Source organism: Leopardus geoffroyi, chromosome B1 (genome assembly GCF_018350155.1).
Source record: "Leopardus geoffroyi isolate Oge1 chromosome B1, O.geoffroyi_Oge1_pat1.0, whole genome shotgun sequence".
Lineage (NCBI taxonomy): Eukaryota > Metazoa > Chordata > Mammalia > Carnivora > Felidae > Leopardus > Leopardus geoffroyi.
In genome coordinates this window covers 123,585,337-123,604,552 of record NC_059327.1, presented here as the reverse complement: position 1 = coordinate 123,604,552, position 19,216 = coordinate 123,585,337, and the positions used below count along the sequence as shown (strand labels likewise).

The window sequence follows — 19,216 nt, the reverse complement described above, 5'->3', positions numbered from 1 at the left end:
TTAAATAAATGTGTGACACTGGTCCAAATTAAAATTAAGATTTTAAAAAAGTATTCTTGACTAATGATATTCATAAAAGGCTTACTATAAAGAAGACTGAGAAAAAAATTTCCAACCTCCTATTTTATGTCCATATTTTCTGTCAAAAAATAGCTTTCCTACTGAAACTAAAAATTTGTATATTGGTTCATAACAATAGATTTCAAAATGCTTAAAAGTAATTATCAGAGATAATCAGTATGTTCCAAATAAAGTTAAATCTGCAACTCCGGATGAATTCTATCTCGTGATATTGAGAGAGCCTGCAGATAAAATAGTGTGTATTATTAATGCATTCAGGAGAACTCTAGAGATATCACAAAGTGATTCCTTCCACATACACACACAAAAAGTTGATCACATGCTGATCCATAGAGAAAGCCTTTGTATGTTTAATTTTGAAATAATTGAGTATATTCTATTTTTCATAATGGAAGCAAGTTTAAAATAATAACAAGTAATTAGAAATTAGTACTCTTCTAAACAGATCAAATTTAAAATATGAATTAATACTTTAAGCTAAGTGAAAATTAAAAACAATATAAAATGTGTGGCATATAACTAAGCAGTATATGAAGGAAATTTATTGCCTATATATATATATATATATATATATATATATATAATCAAAAAGTAACTGAAAATCACTGAGCTTCCATTTCAACACACTAGAAAAAGAAATACAAATCAAACCTAAGGAAAGCACAAAGAAAAATTATAAAGATAATCAATGAAATAGAAAATACAGAGAACAGAGTATTAGAACAGAGAAAATCAACAAAGTCAGAAGTTTTTCTTTAAAAAAATGATTACAAATATCGATAAACCTTTAATAGGATTTATTACAGAAAAAAAGGAAGGAAGCAAGAGGGGAAAATACAAATTACCAATATCAAGGGGAAAGGAAGGAGCATCATTATAAATCCTACAGATAAAAAAGAAGGCAATATTATGATTAAGCAAATATATTTGACAATATGGAAGAAATGGATATATTTCTCTAAAAGTTGAATTAATAAAAGTAACCAAAAGAAGAAATGTAAAATATACATAGTCCAAAATCTATTAAGGTGTTTAAAAATAGGATTATTATTATTCAGGTAGGTCAAGGTAAACAGATTGAAAGCCGACCACCATTGAAAACAAAGTCTGTTATATGCACAGATCCCAATTCCACAGGAGGTCACACAAAGAAGCACCAAGGTTGGTGGGGAGGCAGGAAGGGGAAAATATGGATGAGAGTTTTTACTGTGGTTTCCACTAGTAGGAATGGTGACAAAGGATATGCAGGTTTAGGATTTGCTAGTTTGAGTAATTTCAGAAGGCTCATGGGCTTAGGGGGCTGTCCCTTATTGTCTGGTACCTGTCCCTGGGTGATTAAAGCAGGAGAATAATGGCCCCTATTGGCCTCCATAAAGAAGGCGGTTGGTGGTGAGCTCTGGATTGGTAAATTTGCCTAAGAAAGGAAATTTGGAGGAGAGTCATTCCGGGCTAATCCTGGAAGGGGCAGTTTCTCCAAGGTCCCCAGAGGCCAAATCATCAGAAACACAGGGTTAATAGATAAGGGAATTGAATCCTTTCTTTAAAACCTTCCCACAAGTAAAATCTCAGGTCTAGAAGGCTTTAACAGGGAATCCTTACAAACATTTAAGAAAGAGTAAGTCAATCTTGCAAAAAATAAACTATTCTCTCTTTGAGAGACTAGGAAGAAAAAGAACACTTACTCTCTTTGAAGAATCCAGTAACCTTGACTCAAAATCCTTAAGGTCATTACAAGAAATTGTCTTCCCTGCCAATAATTCTTTCACCAATACTGCCCTCCTTAGACTTAGAGAATGGCTTATTTACTGTTATGGTATTCTAGACATTATTTATGATCAAGGAACTCATTTTGCAGTAAAAGAAATGTAGCATCGGGCTTGTGCTCACACAATTCACTAGGTCTAACATACTCTCAGCACTTAAAATCATCTGACCTAAAAGAACATCAGAAGGGCTTGTTGAAAACTCAATTAAGGTACCTGCCAGTTGAGAGACAAGACCTTGAGAGCACACATGGTGGGGGTGCCGCGGTGGCTCAGTCGTTGAGCTCAGGTCGTGATCTCGCGGTTTCTGCGTTTGAGCCCGGAGTTGGGCTGTGTGCTGACAGCTCAGAGCCTGGAGCCTGCTTCAGATTCTGCATCTCCTTTATTCTTTGCCCCTCCCCCCCTTGTCTTCCTGAGGACAGGAAGAACTTTATCAGGGCATTCTCTGCAATTCTTCTAATACTTCTATCTCCAATGTAAGATTGTTAGAAAGCACATCGACCAAAAAAAGGAAGAGTCGTTAAGGATTCACATCCTTCAAAAATGAAAGTTTGGTCTTCTATTAGGTAAAGAACCCTAAACAACTGACACTTTTCTTGAGAGCAAAGGAAAAAGGCAGAGAGTAATAGAAGGAAGTCAGAAGTATCACCTACAGCCTTGGACTATTTAAAAAATAAGGACTGTGGCAGCTCTTCAGATAAATTTCCTTCTATCTCTCCGCTTCTCTCCCTTGTATGTGTCTATGTGTTAACTATTTTAATCTTCCTTCTTCTCTTTCTCCTTTTTATTTTCTAAAAGTTTTTTAAGTTAACAAGGTATGATTTAGTATTTATGTAACAATCAAACTGCACATTAACACTGTATAACAGCATTTAGATAACAAAATATTTAGATGGACTATGACTAAATTTAGCCCAAAATGAAGATAAACACAGTTGGAAACTTGTATCTCCTCATGTTGGAGAGTGAGAAAACTTATGTTATACAAAGCATAGTTGTTTGTATTAGGCAGAAACACAGAGTTGTTTGGAATATCATGTGGAAATTCAAACATGAGTAGAAAACACATATGGATGCTAAGTGGTCTAAGGGTTGAAAGGTACCAGATTTTAAGCAATTTATTATCCCAGCTCAAAACCTGAGAATCTTCAAACCATATTTGTGCTTTGTCAGATGGCTCTTTGCTGGGTTTGCCAACAGGAGGTACTAGAGGATACTGGAAAGGCTGACGAAAGAAGGGATTTCTTCCTATGCATCTGCTTCTTCATTTGAAAGCAATTTCTTCCTATAGTAGCAACTGAATTTACGTAGCTACAATTTTTCCTACAAGTTCCTGCTTTGGTTTTCCTTATGTCATTCTGTACCCCCTCAAACTTTATAATGTAAGTACTTCTTCCCATTATATCCTTTCTTTATCCTCCTCTTAGCTCTGACTCTTCCCTTTACCCTCTTTTTCTATTTTTCTATCAATGTCATTTTAACTTATATAAACCTGTTACAGTTTTCCATATCTGTTCCCTATGTACTTGTGACGATGATATAAAACTTACTTAGTAACTACATTTTAAACTTATGTGATGGAAAAATACCTTTTCCCTTAGAGATCTAAAATAATTTGTATAATAATACAAAGGGACTACTGTTTGTCCCCAAAAGTGCCAACAGAAGGACAATTAGTACACACTTTTGTATATAATGATGACCATGTACCCAAAAGTTTAATGTTTTCAATTGGTCAAAAGATGTCTGTGATAACCATGTCAGTGAGATATCTGTAAATGAATCCAGCATTTCAAGCTATAGCTTTTTTCATTAGTGGAGGTAATTTTGAAAAGACATATGAGTTCCTACATATTTAAACACACTGAAACAAGGTTTACTGCTCATGAATATATGCATCCTAAGTAAGATAATTAGAAATTTGAAGTCAATTTCTAAATGCCATAATGCCATGTTTCATTAGTCATGAATTTATTATAAAGAGGTCTTAATGGTATTAATGCCATCATTGTTATACCATTTGTAGGGTTGCACATGTGGTTATATTGGCTTCAAGGACTTAAATGATGGAGTTATAGTCTTGACTAAACATTTCCATATCACTGTTAGCATACTTCCTCTTGTTTAATAACCAAATAAGCTGTAAAACAATGGTTGATATAAAATGTAAGAATCATATTGGGATGGATGCCACAAATGTCACAAAATTTAAACCTCCGAAAATATATAAAATATGAGTCATTTTTCTGTTCATTTTATTTTTTTGTTAATTTTTTTAATGTTTATTTTTCAGAGAGAGAGAGAGAGACAGAGATAGAGTGTAAGCAAGGGAGGGAGGGCAAAGAAAGAGAGACACAGAATCCAAAGCAGACTCCAGGCTCTGTGTTGGAGCTCAGAGCGGGGCTCGAACCCACAAACGGTGAGACCATGACCCCAGCCGAAGTTGGGAGCTTAACTGACTGAGCCACCCAGGGACCCCTCTGTTGTTCATTTTATTTATTTATTAAGTAGGCTCCAACGCAGGGCTTAAACTCATGACCCTGAGATTAAGACCTGAATCAAAATGCACCCATGCACCGGAGCCACCCAGCACCCCAACTATTGTTCATTTTAAATAAACGTGACACCTTCAAAGTTAGGACAGATTTCATTCTCAAAACACATGAAAGTGCAAAAATTTTTTAGCAACTGAAGAGTAAAGATAAAATCCTTTCTTCATGAAGCTATTATTTACTTCTGAGATCTATGTAGGGCAATCAAAAATAGCTAAAACTATAGAAAAGCATTCTTCTCATAATCTGTGTAAGTACTGGTAGGTAACTGCACCCAGTCAAAATGCAGGCCACTAGAATCTGGCTTATCCCAGGGAATCTGGCTCGGCAGTTGCCGTCGCTGTCCTTTCTCTGCTTTGATGAAGACGGCATCCAGCAGCACTTGTTCTTGCTGTTTGCATATCAGACCCATTTTCTGAACTAATGAAGTTACACAATTAAGTGAAAGTTATAAAGACTTCAAAATGTAATGTAACTCAAGGAAGTATCTAAGTGTGCTCTGACCAACTCACTTTCCATGATTTCAGAAATCATGCGCCTAAAATCCTTTGCATTAATGGGCCTATATTCAGAAAATTCATTTTCATGTGCTTTCCTTCACCAATGGTTAGGTGAATGATAAGATACCAATAAGCAAACTAACCAACAAAATAAAGTCTAAAAACTATGCAAAAATTAAAACACTTTCTATATACATTCCAATGAGAAATTACAAAACAGCCTGAGAGTAATACAGATTTAGTCAGAAGAACTTTAATTCTTGTGAAATAGTTCAGCTGAAATCACTTCTGATATATTTTTACTATCTTTAGGGTCCCACGGGTCTGATTTTACTTGTGAGTTCCTGAAACACTAGCACCAGCTAAGCTATGCCTCCTCTTCAGAGGGCTAAATCCCAGCAACTAAAGGTCTCTCCGAGTTTTCAAGTTTTAATAATTCTACCCATTCCCTTTGTCCCCCAAGGCCTAAACATGGTGGCACTGATTGCCTGTGTTACTATGTCCAAGATACTTTAGCATTCCCTCTTTGTCTTTTTAGTTCTCCAATATACACGATTCCTTATATTCTCTATCTCAAAATAACTAGTGAGGTTCAATGTTCTGACCAGGGCCTGACTGATATAGCCCTCTCTGCCTAAATACACCTTTACAACTTTTCTATCTGCAGCAGCCACCCAGTGTGAGGAGGGAAGGAGGGTGTTACTCTAGCACATTTCCAGACTCTCAGATATTAAGAGGAATTCATGCTTTATCATCTCTTGGATTTCTTTTTTAATAACTTTTTATTTATTTATTCATTCTGAGTGAGAGAAAGAGCGAGGGGACATGTGGGGGGGGGGGCGGTGCAGAGAGACAGAGGAGAGAGAGAATTCCAAGCAGGCTCCATGCTGTGCTGTTAGCGCAGAGCCCAGTGAGGGGCTGCAACCTGTAAAATCATGACCTGAGCCAAAATCAAGAGTCAGAGGCTTAGCTGACTGAACTACCCAGGTGCCCCTCATCTCTGGGATTTCTTAACTTCAGTCTCCATTTATCCACCATTACTACCCAACCCTCAATCTTACCAGAGTTCACAAAGAATGTGGAGGAGCATAAAACAAGCCTCACATTCAAATATCAACTCCATTGCTTTGCTGTCTTTCTCGATTCTTGCATATTCTTCCAATTCAGGGGAGGCTTTCTCATTCAGTATAGCAAGAAGCTTCCCTTATTCTACAACTTTCCTATTATCTTTCCTGTAGTAAAATTATTGGATTTCTGCTATCACCATGAGGAGAATATGCCCCAGCTATCCTGCTGGTCCCAGTCAAATGGCAGCATGCAGTAGACTTTCCCCCAGAAAACCTGCAGCCTGAAGTAAGCTTCCCTACCTGAACTGCAAACTTGCACGTAATAAATGTCTTTCATGTTATGCTACTAAGATTTTGAGTTTATTATTCAGAAATAGCTAATTAATACAGAAGTTGGAACTCTTGGCCAACCTCTAGTTCTACAATATTTAAAGGAAAGTTGAAATTAGGAAACACTTTAGAAATAACGTAGAAACTTCTTTTCATTTTATTAAGCCATGGTCCCCACAATTGCTGTCTCTGAAGTAAACTTCAAGAAATGTTTCCTAAGTCAAAAACTCAACATTTATTCCCTTTTCATTCCTGACATAGTAATACCATGCAAGACAGAGGTGCCTCAGGTGGAAGAAGGCAAATTTCACTTTCAAAAAAGTGTTAAAAAGAAAGAGACATTACCATATTTCAATATATACTCTTCATTAATATTACAGAATGATGAAAAGAGAGCATAGGCTTTGGAATAGGACTGACTTAGCTTTGAGCCATAACCCTGCCATTTACAATCTTTATAACTAACTTATTCATAGGTTACTAACGAAATAAGTATTTCACATAGGTGAAATAAGTGTTAGAAGCAATAATACACTTACTTCTTACTTTGATCCTATTGGGCTATCCCTATTTAATTTACTATCCTTATTTAATGTTTGAGGAAACCGAGATTTAAAGAAGTTGCCTAAGCTCATTCATCTACAAGGGGGAGTAAAAATTTTTAAAAGCATTTCTCTGATTCCAAAGCTTTTGCTCTTAAACTTTAACCTGTTTAGGGATGGTAATCAAAATATTTAGCAACTTAAATTATTATAAATTTAAAAATATATAAATCACAATTTATTTTTAATATTCTCTTCATTTTCAACTCTCTGTATTCTAGGTCTGTTTATCAAGTAATTAAAGCTATAGTGCAAACTGCTCACCAAATAATTCTAATAAATTCAGGTCATTTCTTAATTTTTAGAAAAAGTTGCTCTAATTTTTTGTGACTCTTTGATACCAGTTGTCATTAGGCAAAGGATGCCCCTTTATGAGGCATGAAGAGATCTAAGAAAGCATATCAAATTCTTCTAATGACTTTCCCACTAAATGATAATCATAGTTAATTTTTAGTCTCTCAATAACTAGAGGAAAGTTATTAACTTCAATATTGTTCATAATACTGAATTCTCTATCAGTTTCTGGAAGGCAGAAATTACATTTTTTAAAAAAAATTTCTATTCCTTATAATAATGTCTGAGATCTTTACAGTCTCATCTCTTTTGTTTTAAATCATAAAAGTAATTTATTATACTGTCATATTTATTTCATGTAAGCCTAATTCTTTAAGCCAGAGAAGAGTAGCGCAAAAAGACTGAACTCTATTACTAAACTGCCTCCGTTTGAATTCTGACTCTGTCATTTAAACTTTAAACTTGTGCCTCAGTTTCCTCATTTTTCAAAATGACCATAATTATAGTGCTCAAATGAGTTACTATACATTTGGAATGGTGCCTAGTACAGAAGAAGCATTAGCACTTATTTTTATTAATAAAATTAATTTAGTTAACATCTGTGACAGATTTCTTTTGTTGTTGTTGTTGTTGTTTTTAACAACTCATGTCATTAAATGAATATAAAACGTAACAGATTCTCAGTGGTGATTCCCCTAACATACACTCAAAACCAAAAAGTCCAACACTGGTAACTTCTCACAAATCCTCTGGTGATTTCACTCTGCATTTCACTCCTAACCTGCATAGTTTTTTACCCTTTGGAGCTGTAACTGTATTAATGACTCTTCTTTGAGAGGACCCACCATGAGAGAGTCTTAGGCTTTGTTTCATTCCCTAGAGGCCTCTAAGGCTGTAACAATGAAAAATCAAAGTCATCTAGTTGTTTGGCAAATGTCCTCAGGGTAAAAGTGAACTTCACTGCCACTCTGGGTCCCTCGTAAATTTAGCCTTTAGCCTGTGTACTCATTTCTTTCTAATTCTTGGAAGCACTCACGAAAACGTTCTGTTTCTATTTTATCTAGAATTTTGCTTGTTTGCAGAGAATGAGTCAGTCCAGGAACCAGTACATCATAATGCTATTCCAAACACATACTCACCATTAACTCATGAGTACTATTTTTATTTTTATTATTATTTTAAAATAATACATTCACAGCATAATAAAAATCAAATCATGGATGAGTCTAAAATAAACAGTAAAATTGTCCTCCTTGACCTCTCCCTGTTCTATTCCCAGAAATAATTTAACAGTAATTGGGTTTCTTAGAGGTTGGGATTTTTTATTATTATTTACCATTACAAACTTAATATATGGACCTATACTGAAATTTGTCAACTTTTGACATCTGTTGACTCTGCACACTATAAGAAATTTAGCATATTTTACTGCCTCCCAAACTTTTACCTCTTTCATTATTATTGATATTAAGTTTTCTAATATTTACAGTCTTTTATTTTTATTGATATTAAAATTTAATTGATATTAAGTTTTCTAATATTTACATTTTATATTATAACTAAGATCTCTGCAATTTGTATAGATTGATCTAAAACCAATCAGTATTAAAACAGAAATTAGAATATCATATTTATTGCTTATCAAACCAACTAGTATGGCCAAACACAAAAAGAAGCAAATAAAATTCTGTCACCAAATCCCTGACTCTTGAAGATGATCCATGAATGAGCTAAAAATGCCTTCTTTATTAATTTGTTTTCACTTTATTTCATCCAGGAATTGCTTAGTTTCTATTCTTCTCTAGGTTTATATCACTCTTCTCTCATTTCTCTCCTTATATTTTGCTGGAACATCTTTATACATGGAAATGTAGAAGTACTACACTTTCCAGGCTCTTGTGTGTCAGAAAATTATTTTCTTGATTCATTTAATTGGATTTATATTGGATAAAGCCAGAATTCTACATCCAAAATTATTTCCTCTCAGAAATCCATCATTTTCTAGCTCTGAAATATTGCTAATACTACTGGGATAGTGTTTGATATCAGTATGTTTCTCATCCCTCTGTAGGTGACCCACTTACTTTTCTCTGTGGAAGATTCCAAGGTATTTTATTTCTAGTCTTCTGAAAATGCAAAACCATGTGAAAGGGATTTTTGACTTTTAAAATTCATCCTTCCTGGTATTTTGTTGACTTCTTCTTATTGAAGACTTGTGTCTTTATTCAGCTTAGGAAAACCTTCTGTTGTTTTTTTTGTTTTTTTGTTTTTTGTTTTTACCATCAAATGGTCCTAACTACTATCTTAGCATTCCACTTTGGAATGCCTAATAAACAGATGTTTGGTTTGTTTCTAGCTTCCATTTATCATATATTCACTCTGTCTTTTTATATTAAACTAATATTATGTTGTAGTTAAAAATAACTTATTTTACTGCGACCATGTAAAAAGAAAAGAGATATATGTTCATGCTTTTCATATGAAAGCAGAAGACTGAGTTTTTAAATATTTTTATGTGAAACTTATATAAAATTTTGAAAATCAAACAATGTGTCCTTTAAGATTGCAGTATATCCGTATATATAAATTTTAAATATGTAGGAGGTAAATTGTCTAATTTTTTTTTAAATATGGAATGCTTCAGGGATGCCTGGGTAGCTAAGTCAGTTAAGCGTTCAACTTTGGCTCAGGTCATGATCTCATAGTCCGTGGTTTGAGACCCACATTGGGCTCTGTGCTGACAGCTCAGAGCCTGGAGCCTGCTCCAGATTCTATGTCTTCTGCCCCACCCCCACCCAATCTGCCCCTCTCCCACTTGTGTTCTCTCTCTCTCAAAAAAAAATAAAAATAAACTTAAATAAATAATAAACAAAATATGGAACACTTCACATATTTGCATGTCAGTCTTGTGCAGGGAGCCATGCTAATCTTCTCTGTGTCATTCCAATTTTAATTGTTATACTGCCGAAGTGAGCACTGTAATATTTTTATTTGAAAGGAAAATTATAAAACTAATCCCATTATTTCATAAATTTAAGATCAATTTTGATATGAAATTAATAATTTGGATTCTCATTACATATATATATTATATACCCACAGGTTTAAAGAGTATCTCATTTGCAGAAGAGTTTCAAAAGCTAAAATATTCTATGTGATTAAACTATTCTGCTACTTGGGTAAACAAAGTCCCACCCAATACTTTCCATTGCAAGTATATCATGTCAAAAAATAAAAATACAAAAACAGAAGTTTCAAGATCCAGTGAGAGACCAAGGTAAAAGACAAAAATGTAAATTAGATAACAGCAATTGGTAAGTAACTCATCTTTCTTTAGGGCACATCACCATCTTTTTTTACTACAAGCAAATTTAGCACATACATATGCATTCCTAGGGGTACCTTCAGAGATTTGAATTTTTTTCCTGTAACTATAATATTATGATAGAAATAACTATGAATCCACTAAATATTCCTATGCTTGAAAGCTTTAAACTAGTAATAAATTACTTCTGACATACCTCACAGTGGATCCTACAATGTGTACAATGACTCACTTGAGAAACAACACAACCATAAAATTGCTCAAGATAAAGAAATGATCTATTAAAACAACACATTTATTTAACAATTATGAGAATCTCTTACATGTCAAGAAAACTGACGGATGATTTTAAACTGTCTTTTGAACTTATAGGTACAAAACCATCATAGAACCTGATGTCGATTTTGACCCGATCTCCTACATTCAGTCAACCAATGTCTCAGAAAAAAATAAGTCTATTCCTGATGCCTCTCACCAAATTAGTCTAATTTGTATGATTTTTTAGACTTTACAACTGTATTGATTTAATGAGTTAATCAACTCTTGGCACTGTGAACCTACTATAATTTTATTTCAGCAAGCAATACTATTTCTCAAGTTTTAAAACCTGGTTGATGAGCTTGTTTCGATAATTTGTTATTAAGAATATCTTATAGGGGCGCCTGGGTGGCGCAGTCGGTTAAGCGTCCGACTTCAGCCAGGTCACGATCTCGCGGTCCGTGAGTTCGAGCCCCGCGTCAGGCTCTGGGCTGATGGCTCAGAGCCTGGAGCCTGTTTCCGATTCTGTGTCTCCCTCTCTCTCTGACCCTCCCCCGTTCATGCTCTGTCTCTCTCTGTCCCAAAAATAATAAATAAACGTTGAAAAAAAAAATTTTTTTTTAAATAAAAAAAAAAAAAAGAATATCTTATAATGACAGTCTAATTTCTATATAGATTTATTTTAGCAATATCTATACATAGAAGTCTAACTTTTTAACTGCAAATTTCAAAATGTACTTTTAGTAAAATCAATCTGGATAAAACAGTCAAGTATTCATGTTTAAATGTCATCTGCTTTATGTATTTCAATTTATTCAATACTAGCTTTTTATAAAAAATGGAAATTTAGTTAGAAAAAAATCATAAAACACAATTTAAAATACATATTAACATGGATTTAAAAAAATCACTATAGAGTCTTAGGTTTCAAGATTGACTCAAATTTGAAAGAAAAAATTTACACTTATAAGTAAACTGTTTTGAACCTTAAGTAGGCCTTCCACTTCATATACAACATGATTATCTTTTCCTACACATTCTAAAAACAAATGTTCTCTGACCCTACAGGAGATGTTCCATATAATCACCTCTCACAGAGTAATGCTGGACTCTGCTTAGCTTCAAGACTTTTGGTGAACTTTAAAAAATGGAAGTATCAGGGTACCTTGTTGGCTCAATCAGTTGAACATCTGACTCTTGATTTCAGCTCAGGTCACAATTCCAGGGTAGTAGGACAGTGCCCCACAGCACTGGACATGAACCCTGCTTATGAGTCTCTCTCTCTCCCTCTGCCTCTCTCCCCCATTCATGCTCTCTTAAAAAAAAAAAAAAAAAAAAAAAGGAAGTATCATACTAGTCAAAGATGTTACCAACAGCCTACCATGTACCTCTCTCATATCCTAATATGCTGTTCATGTTATACAGTCCCTCCATGATTCCCAGATTACAAATAACTTTTGTTATAAAGGGGTCTTCTTACCATATCTGACAGTTTAGTAGGTTTTTCTGGTCTTGACAAAATAGCAGCATATCGGTTAGTCAAGTTAGGTAATTCATCAGAAACTCCACCAACCTGTGAATTCCAAAAAGCATGTTGAAAAAAGAAATAAAAAAGAGTGTATCAATGCTATTTATCAATTCAAGTGGCCCTATAAGTAATAAATTTTCAAGGAAGCCCATCAATGTTGCTCTGTCACTAAATAGAGACAGATATATATTCATTAAAAATTAAAAATTTTAAATGTGATATAGAAGCAAAAGACTTTAAGTCAATGAGATATTAAATGGAAATAAAAAAGAGTTGATTATATGGACCTCTAGAAAAACAAGATAGATCTACATACATTATTTAAACACATTACAAGTGAGTTATTATCTATACCATAATGTCAAATTCAAACATCAATTCTTGTTGTTTCATTATATATATATATATATATATATATATATATATATATATATGTAATATACATGTATATATACACATACATCACATACACATACACACATATATAAAGATATTTGGCCAATTATATCGTATTATTTGTTAGTACTTAATTATTAATACATGAAATAAAAATATATGAACAATAACTACTTACACTGATTATGTGAAAATCCTGGATGAATAAATTTTCTGAGCAAAATCATCTACACTCTCTTAAATACTACAATTCCTAATATGCATTGAGTATGTAAATTAATAGGTTACATAAAGCTGGTAACCTAAAAATTTAATTAGCAATTATTAATCTTTTTGATATTATACTCTTTCTGATTCATCATATAATTTAGCCATTTGTATCCATTTAATATTTTAAACTGTTAACCAATAGTAACATTATTTGTATATACAAAGGGATGAGAATATTCTCATTTTCCCATTTTTATATACTTTACTGTTTTTATTTCAGAATCTGATATACTCGTTTAATACTTCAGAATTTGATACCTACTAGAATAGATCTCTCTTTGTACACTTTATGAGGAACATTAATCTACTATAAAATCTATCCCTTAAAAGATGTATCTTTTAAACTATGTGCCTCTTTACCCTAAATACTGAAGCTGGTGCTTCTCCATTCCTTTCCTAATATTATTCCTACCTAGTCATTCAAAAGAAAATAGATTTTTATCATTTTAAAACAGAAAAATCAGTCACAAATTGTGAAATCCTTCAAATCGAGGACATCAGCATTATTATTTTGTGTGGTTTTATATTTATTAAAGTTAAAAAATAATTTACTTTTATAATAATTTTATTATTATCATGTATATAGTGCTAGAAATTATAGCATAAAGAAGGTCAAAAGTATTTTGCAATTTTTACTGTTTATGGGTAGAAGTTCAGAAAATGAATCAGTCATTGGATGACTTTGGCTTTACAGGGAATGATAAGTTTGCAGAAGGCCATATTTTCACAAAAATAATTTAAATCCAGATAAAATATAAGAAAATCCTATTTTTAAAGGCCTAATAGAGTCATGGATACTTCTAACTTTGAGTTGTCAGCATAGACAAGAGGGGCTAAGAGTCTAAAGAGGGTAGAACCTCTGAAAAGTGAGCTATTGCCGTGTAGGTGCTTTCTCCCTGGTAGCATTTGCTCACAACAGGCAATAGAGAATTTGAGTTTAGATCTGGCAGAGGGATGCTGTTAAAACATTGAGAAACAAGCTTATTTTGGTCTTGTGAAGCCAGAATGGCAAAATTGCAGATTTAAGAAGCTTCAAACACATGATCTCTTTCCCCATGAAGACGTTTGCCAGGGGATAAGGGATAGGGGTGATGCTAAAAATCTGAACCAAAATACTAAAAAACATATGCATTAAAGATTGCAATTCAGAATCTGACAAAGCAAGGGGTCTTGAACACATCAGGCTCACAGCTGAAATCCCCAGAGAGACTACACTTAAGGAAATGAACAAACCAGAGGTAAATAAACTAAGCCCTAAAAAAACTATAATCACTAGAATCCATTATTGCTTTAAGGTGATCTCCTCTGACTTCTATCCGACTTGCAAAGGAAAGTATAAACTCTCTCAAATAGAAGGTAACACCATTTAAAGTCTCTATATTGTATACAATATCTGGCATTTTATTGACACTTTGTGAGCATGCCAAAAGACCGACATTTACGATCAAAACTCAAGACAAAAAAATAACAGAAAATAACAACAGACAATAGATGATCCAGATGTTGGAGTTAGTACACACAACTTTAAAATAGCTATAATTAATGTGTTCAAGAAAACAGAAAAAAAATGGAAAATAATAGTTAAAACATGAAGAATTTCTCCTAAAAGTGAAATCTTTAGAATGATTTAAATAGAATTCACTCTAGAACTGAAAAATAGAATATCTGAAATTAAGAATTTAGGTCAATTTAATAACATTTGAAACATAGTTTTTTTAAAGAAAGATTAATGAATTGAAAGATATGTCTGCAGAATATATCTAAACTGAAGCACTAAGAGAAAAAATGGAGAATAATACATAGGGATTATAAGAGATGTTTGAGGCATAATGAATAGGTGTAACATATATATTAATTAGAACCCCAAAAATATAGGTAGGAAAGAATGTGACAGAAGAAATATATAAAGATATAACAATCAAAAATTATTTAAAAGTGATTAAAGACATCAACCCAGAGGCTCTGCAAACTTCAGGCAAATAAATATAAAGAAAATCACACTTTTGACACATCAAAGACATAGGCCAAAAAAAAGGCGGGGAGGGGGATCAATTGCTTTCAAGGGGAAACAATAAGTTTGACAATGTACTTTTCAACAGAAATTACAAAAGACCTAAAACAATGGAATAACATATTTAAAGTGCTGGGAGAAAATAACTACCAACCTAAAAATCCAACCCCCCAAAATTAAAAATGGCAAAATAAAGACATGTTCAGACAAAAGTATACAATAATTCATCAACAGACCTTGACCAAAAGAAGCAATAGAGAGTTTTTCAGGAAGAAGAAAAATAATGTGATATAGAAAAACAGAAATGTAGAAAGAAACAAAACACAACAGAGAAGGTAAATATTTGGGTAAATATGAATAAATATTAACTGTACAGAACAATAATATTCAAAGAATTTAAAATATATGTAAACTTAAAATGTATGACAATAATTAAACAAAAATAGGAGGTAGGAAAATGGAGCTAAAATGTTCTAAGATAGCATTATTGGAAAAGTGGTAAAAATATTCCTTTTTATTAAAGTACAAAAAGTAAAAGGTGCATATTGTAATTTTGGTGGCAACCACTAAAACACTATAAAACAATACATAACTAAAAGTGTTATGGAAATAGATGAAATCGAATAATACAAAATATTTGATTAATTCAAAAAAGGTGAGGTAAGAAAAAATCCTAAAACAAGTGAGCCAATAGAATATATGAAACAGTTTGGTTTCTATACACACAAATCTATCAGCAATCATATTAAGTGAATTAATTGTGCAGTTAAACACAGTTTATCAGACTGGATTTTTAAAACTCAGGTTTAGGGTGTATTTTTCACTCTTGACTATAGTTCATTAAATTTTATGTAAACTAAAACAGTTTGGGTTATACCTATAGGTAGTTTTTAATCGTCAGTAACAGTAACAAAAGTTATTAAGTTCTTACTATGTGCCAGGACCTATTTAAAGTACTTTACAAGTATTTATTCATTTAGTATTCATAATAATGCTTTAAGGTGTGTACTATTATGATCTCCATCTTACTAAGAATTTAAACAACTTACACAAAGTCAGTGACAGAAGAAAATATACCCAAGTAGTCTTGAGTACTCTGACACCAGAGATCATGCTCATAATCACATGCTATACTGTCTCAGCATATGCAATGGAGAATAAAGATTATAATGAGAGCCTTTTAAAAATTTCTTGCAAGTAATAATTTTCATAACTTTTAAATCTAAATGTCAGGTTACTTAGAATAATGAACTTCTAGTACATTTTAAATAAAATACAACAAAAATATTCTAAAAACTACTAATGTTCATGAGGCACTAAAAATACACTTAAATCAGCAGCTAAACATGGTTAAGATAGTAAATTTAATGTTATACGTTTTTTACATTAGAATATATATAAAATAAAATTTTGTAATAATTCATGAACTTCTCACTTTGTAAAACTTTAATTTTTGTTTAAATAAGAAAAACCTTCATTTACTTTTATTTTTCTTTTATACCTACAAATCTTCAGCATCTCTTGGAGATTACCGTAATGATTTACAGCTGTTCTTTCATTACAATGAGATCTATTTCAGCTACATCTGAAGCTTTTAACTAATTTAAGGCACTAGAGTGATAACTTTGGCAGCACATATACTAAAACTGGAACATCACAGAGAAGATTAGCACCCTGTGCAAAAATGACATGCAAATTTAATTTCACTTCATTTTTAAAAAGTGTTGTAAAGCACTAGGATATTCTTACATTACCACCATAAATATCTTAGGATTCATTCCTATAAACCATGTGTGTTCCACTCTTTCTGGAATAAAAATACTTTTCCTGATAGGAAAGACAAATCCAATTCGGCAGTTCAGTGGCTCTACTATCCGTATATTATCCCTACAGAGTTTTTATCTTTCTAGCTACTCTTTTTGGCCAAACTTATACACTTATAAACTTATACAAACTAATTTTAATTTTCCATAGTATTTTTTACAATAAATTGTCTTTCTCTTTAAGCTTCTTTAATTACAGTTCTATGCCTCTTTTATTCATTTATTCAATTATAATTTCCTGAGTGTCAACTATAGGACAGACACCATGTTTCCTGTGTACTGTACATGTCCTTTTATGATTTGACAACTATGTTCAAACTTCCCCAATGTTTAACTTCTATTTACTTTCTATCTGTAAAATATCTATTTGTTCTATCTATATTTTTTACCCTAAATGTTAGCTATTTTTACTTTTCCATATGTACATTCTTTTAAACTTTCTCAAATTCTTTAGGAATGAGAAAGAATAAATAATAAATATATACACATATATTAAAATGTCCTTTTAAAATGTACTCTTAAAATTTTAATGTGAATCAAAACTGCACTGTCAGAATTTTACTCATGAGATTTTCTTCCTGTCAATCTTTACAGGCTAGTTTTACTCTTAAGAGTCTCTGATCTTAAGAATATTTCTTGTTTCCTGATGATCATTTTGAAACAGGGATCATCTAAATTCCTTGTACATACCTAACAATGTCCAGAATCTCTTGTTTGACAATTCTAAACTGTAAAATAATATGATCACTATTTGTGAAATGATTCTTCCCTTCTATTCAATTAGTTCTCCTTTATTTAGTCAAAATTAAGCTAGAGTATGTGTTCCTCCCATAGCTTCCTCTACCTTATGTGAAAGTAAATTATCAGTAAATCAAAAACATGTAAGATGGTCTGCTTTCAGTAAGATGAGAAATACAACAATAGCCTTTTATATTTACTCACATAGTTATTATCTTTGATACTCTGTATTACTTTATATAGACCCAGATTCCATCTTCCATCTGGTAATATTTTCCTCTGCCTGGAAGACTTTAACATTTCTTATACTGCAGGTCTTTGAAGGATGACTATTTCAGCTTGTGTATAGATACATATATATGTATTCACACACACACACACACACACACACACACACACACACACACACACACATATTTCATATATTTCACATATTCCAAGTGTTTTCATTTTTGAAAGATGTTTTAACCAGCTATAGAATTATAGTTTGACAACTGTTTTCTTTTAATACTTAAAAATGTTGTACTATGTCTTCTGACTTACATCATTTCCCACAAGACATATGCTCCCATTGATAACTTTGCCCCTCAATACTATATATCCTTTTTCTCTGGCTGCTTTTAAGAATTTTTTTTAACCATTCTAGTCAATTTGGTGATAATATGCCTTTGCATAGTTTCCTTAATGTCTTTTGCTGCAAGTTTGTTGAGCTTCATGGATATGTCAGTTTTTATAAAGCTCTGATCAAAGTTTGGAAATTTTCAGTCATCATTCCTTAAAATATTATTGTATGACCCCATACTCCTTCCCTTCCTTCAAGGACTCTAATTACACAAATATTAAGCCACTTCAAATTGTCTCATAGTTTACTGATACTTTATTCACTACTTTTGTCTTTTTTCTCACTGTGTTTCATTTCAGACAGTTTCTATCAGTGTCTTCAGGTTCACTAATCTTTTCTTCTAAACCTCCTATACTGTTGTTAATGAGAGTGTACTTTTTAAAAATATTATACTTGCCATCTCTGGAACTTCAATTTGTGTCTTTTTATTTGTGCCATTTCTCTACTCAATTTACTCAATCTTTCTTCTACCTTTTGAATGTGAAATGTAGTTATAATAACTGTTTAATGTCTTTGTCTACTATTTCTACCATCTGTGTAATTTCTTGTCTTTTACTATTGGTTTGTTCCCTGATTCTAGGTTATGTTTTCCTGCTTACTTGCATACCTATTTTTTTATTGGATATCACACTCTGTGAATTTTATTTTCTTGGACACTGAATATTTTTTAATTCCTATGAATTTCCTTGAGATTTGTTTTTGGGATACAGATGTCCAGTAAGGAATAAATATATATAAAAGATGAAACACTTGGAGAAAAAATATAAACGATCATTCACAGGTGGCATAATGTGCTTGAGGAAACTTTTTTCAAAACTAATAATAAATTAGTAGAATTAATCATTTAATTTAGCAAGCCACATGGGTCATTGGTAAAGCAATCTTCAATAAAGATTATAATATTTTTTATACCTATAACCGAAAGCTAAAGAATGAAAATATTTAAAAGGCACCATTTACAATAGAATTTAAAAACATGAAACACTAAATACAAAGGAAGAAATCTAATAAAGATGGGTAAGACTTGTACACAAAAATCATAAAGCCACAAAGAGC

General features: G+C 32.4%; 1 protein-coding gene, 1 non-coding gene and 1 pseudogene across 2 annotated transcripts in view; 1 reads left to right on the top strand and 2 right to left on the bottom strand.

The window, feature by feature from the left end:
• Positions 1 to 19,216, bottom strand: part of STPG2 (sperm tail PG-rich repeat containing 2) — a 431,309-nt gene that overhangs the window by 384,775 nt on the left and 27,318 nt on the right. The window contains exon 4 of the mRNA XM_045472302.1: positions 12,253 to 12,345. Coding sequence (XP_045328258.1) covers positions 12,253 to 12,345 — 93 coding nt within the window. The remainder of the gene's footprint in view (positions 1 to 12,252; positions 12,346 to 19,216) is intronic.
• On the bottom strand, positions 10,059 to 10,166 carry LOC123596552. Its single transcript, XR_006711728.1, has one exon. It is a non-coding gene; the product is annotated as a U6 spliceosomal RNA (small nuclear RNA).
• On the top strand, positions 16,594 to 16,693 carry LOC123596595 (annotated as a pseudogene).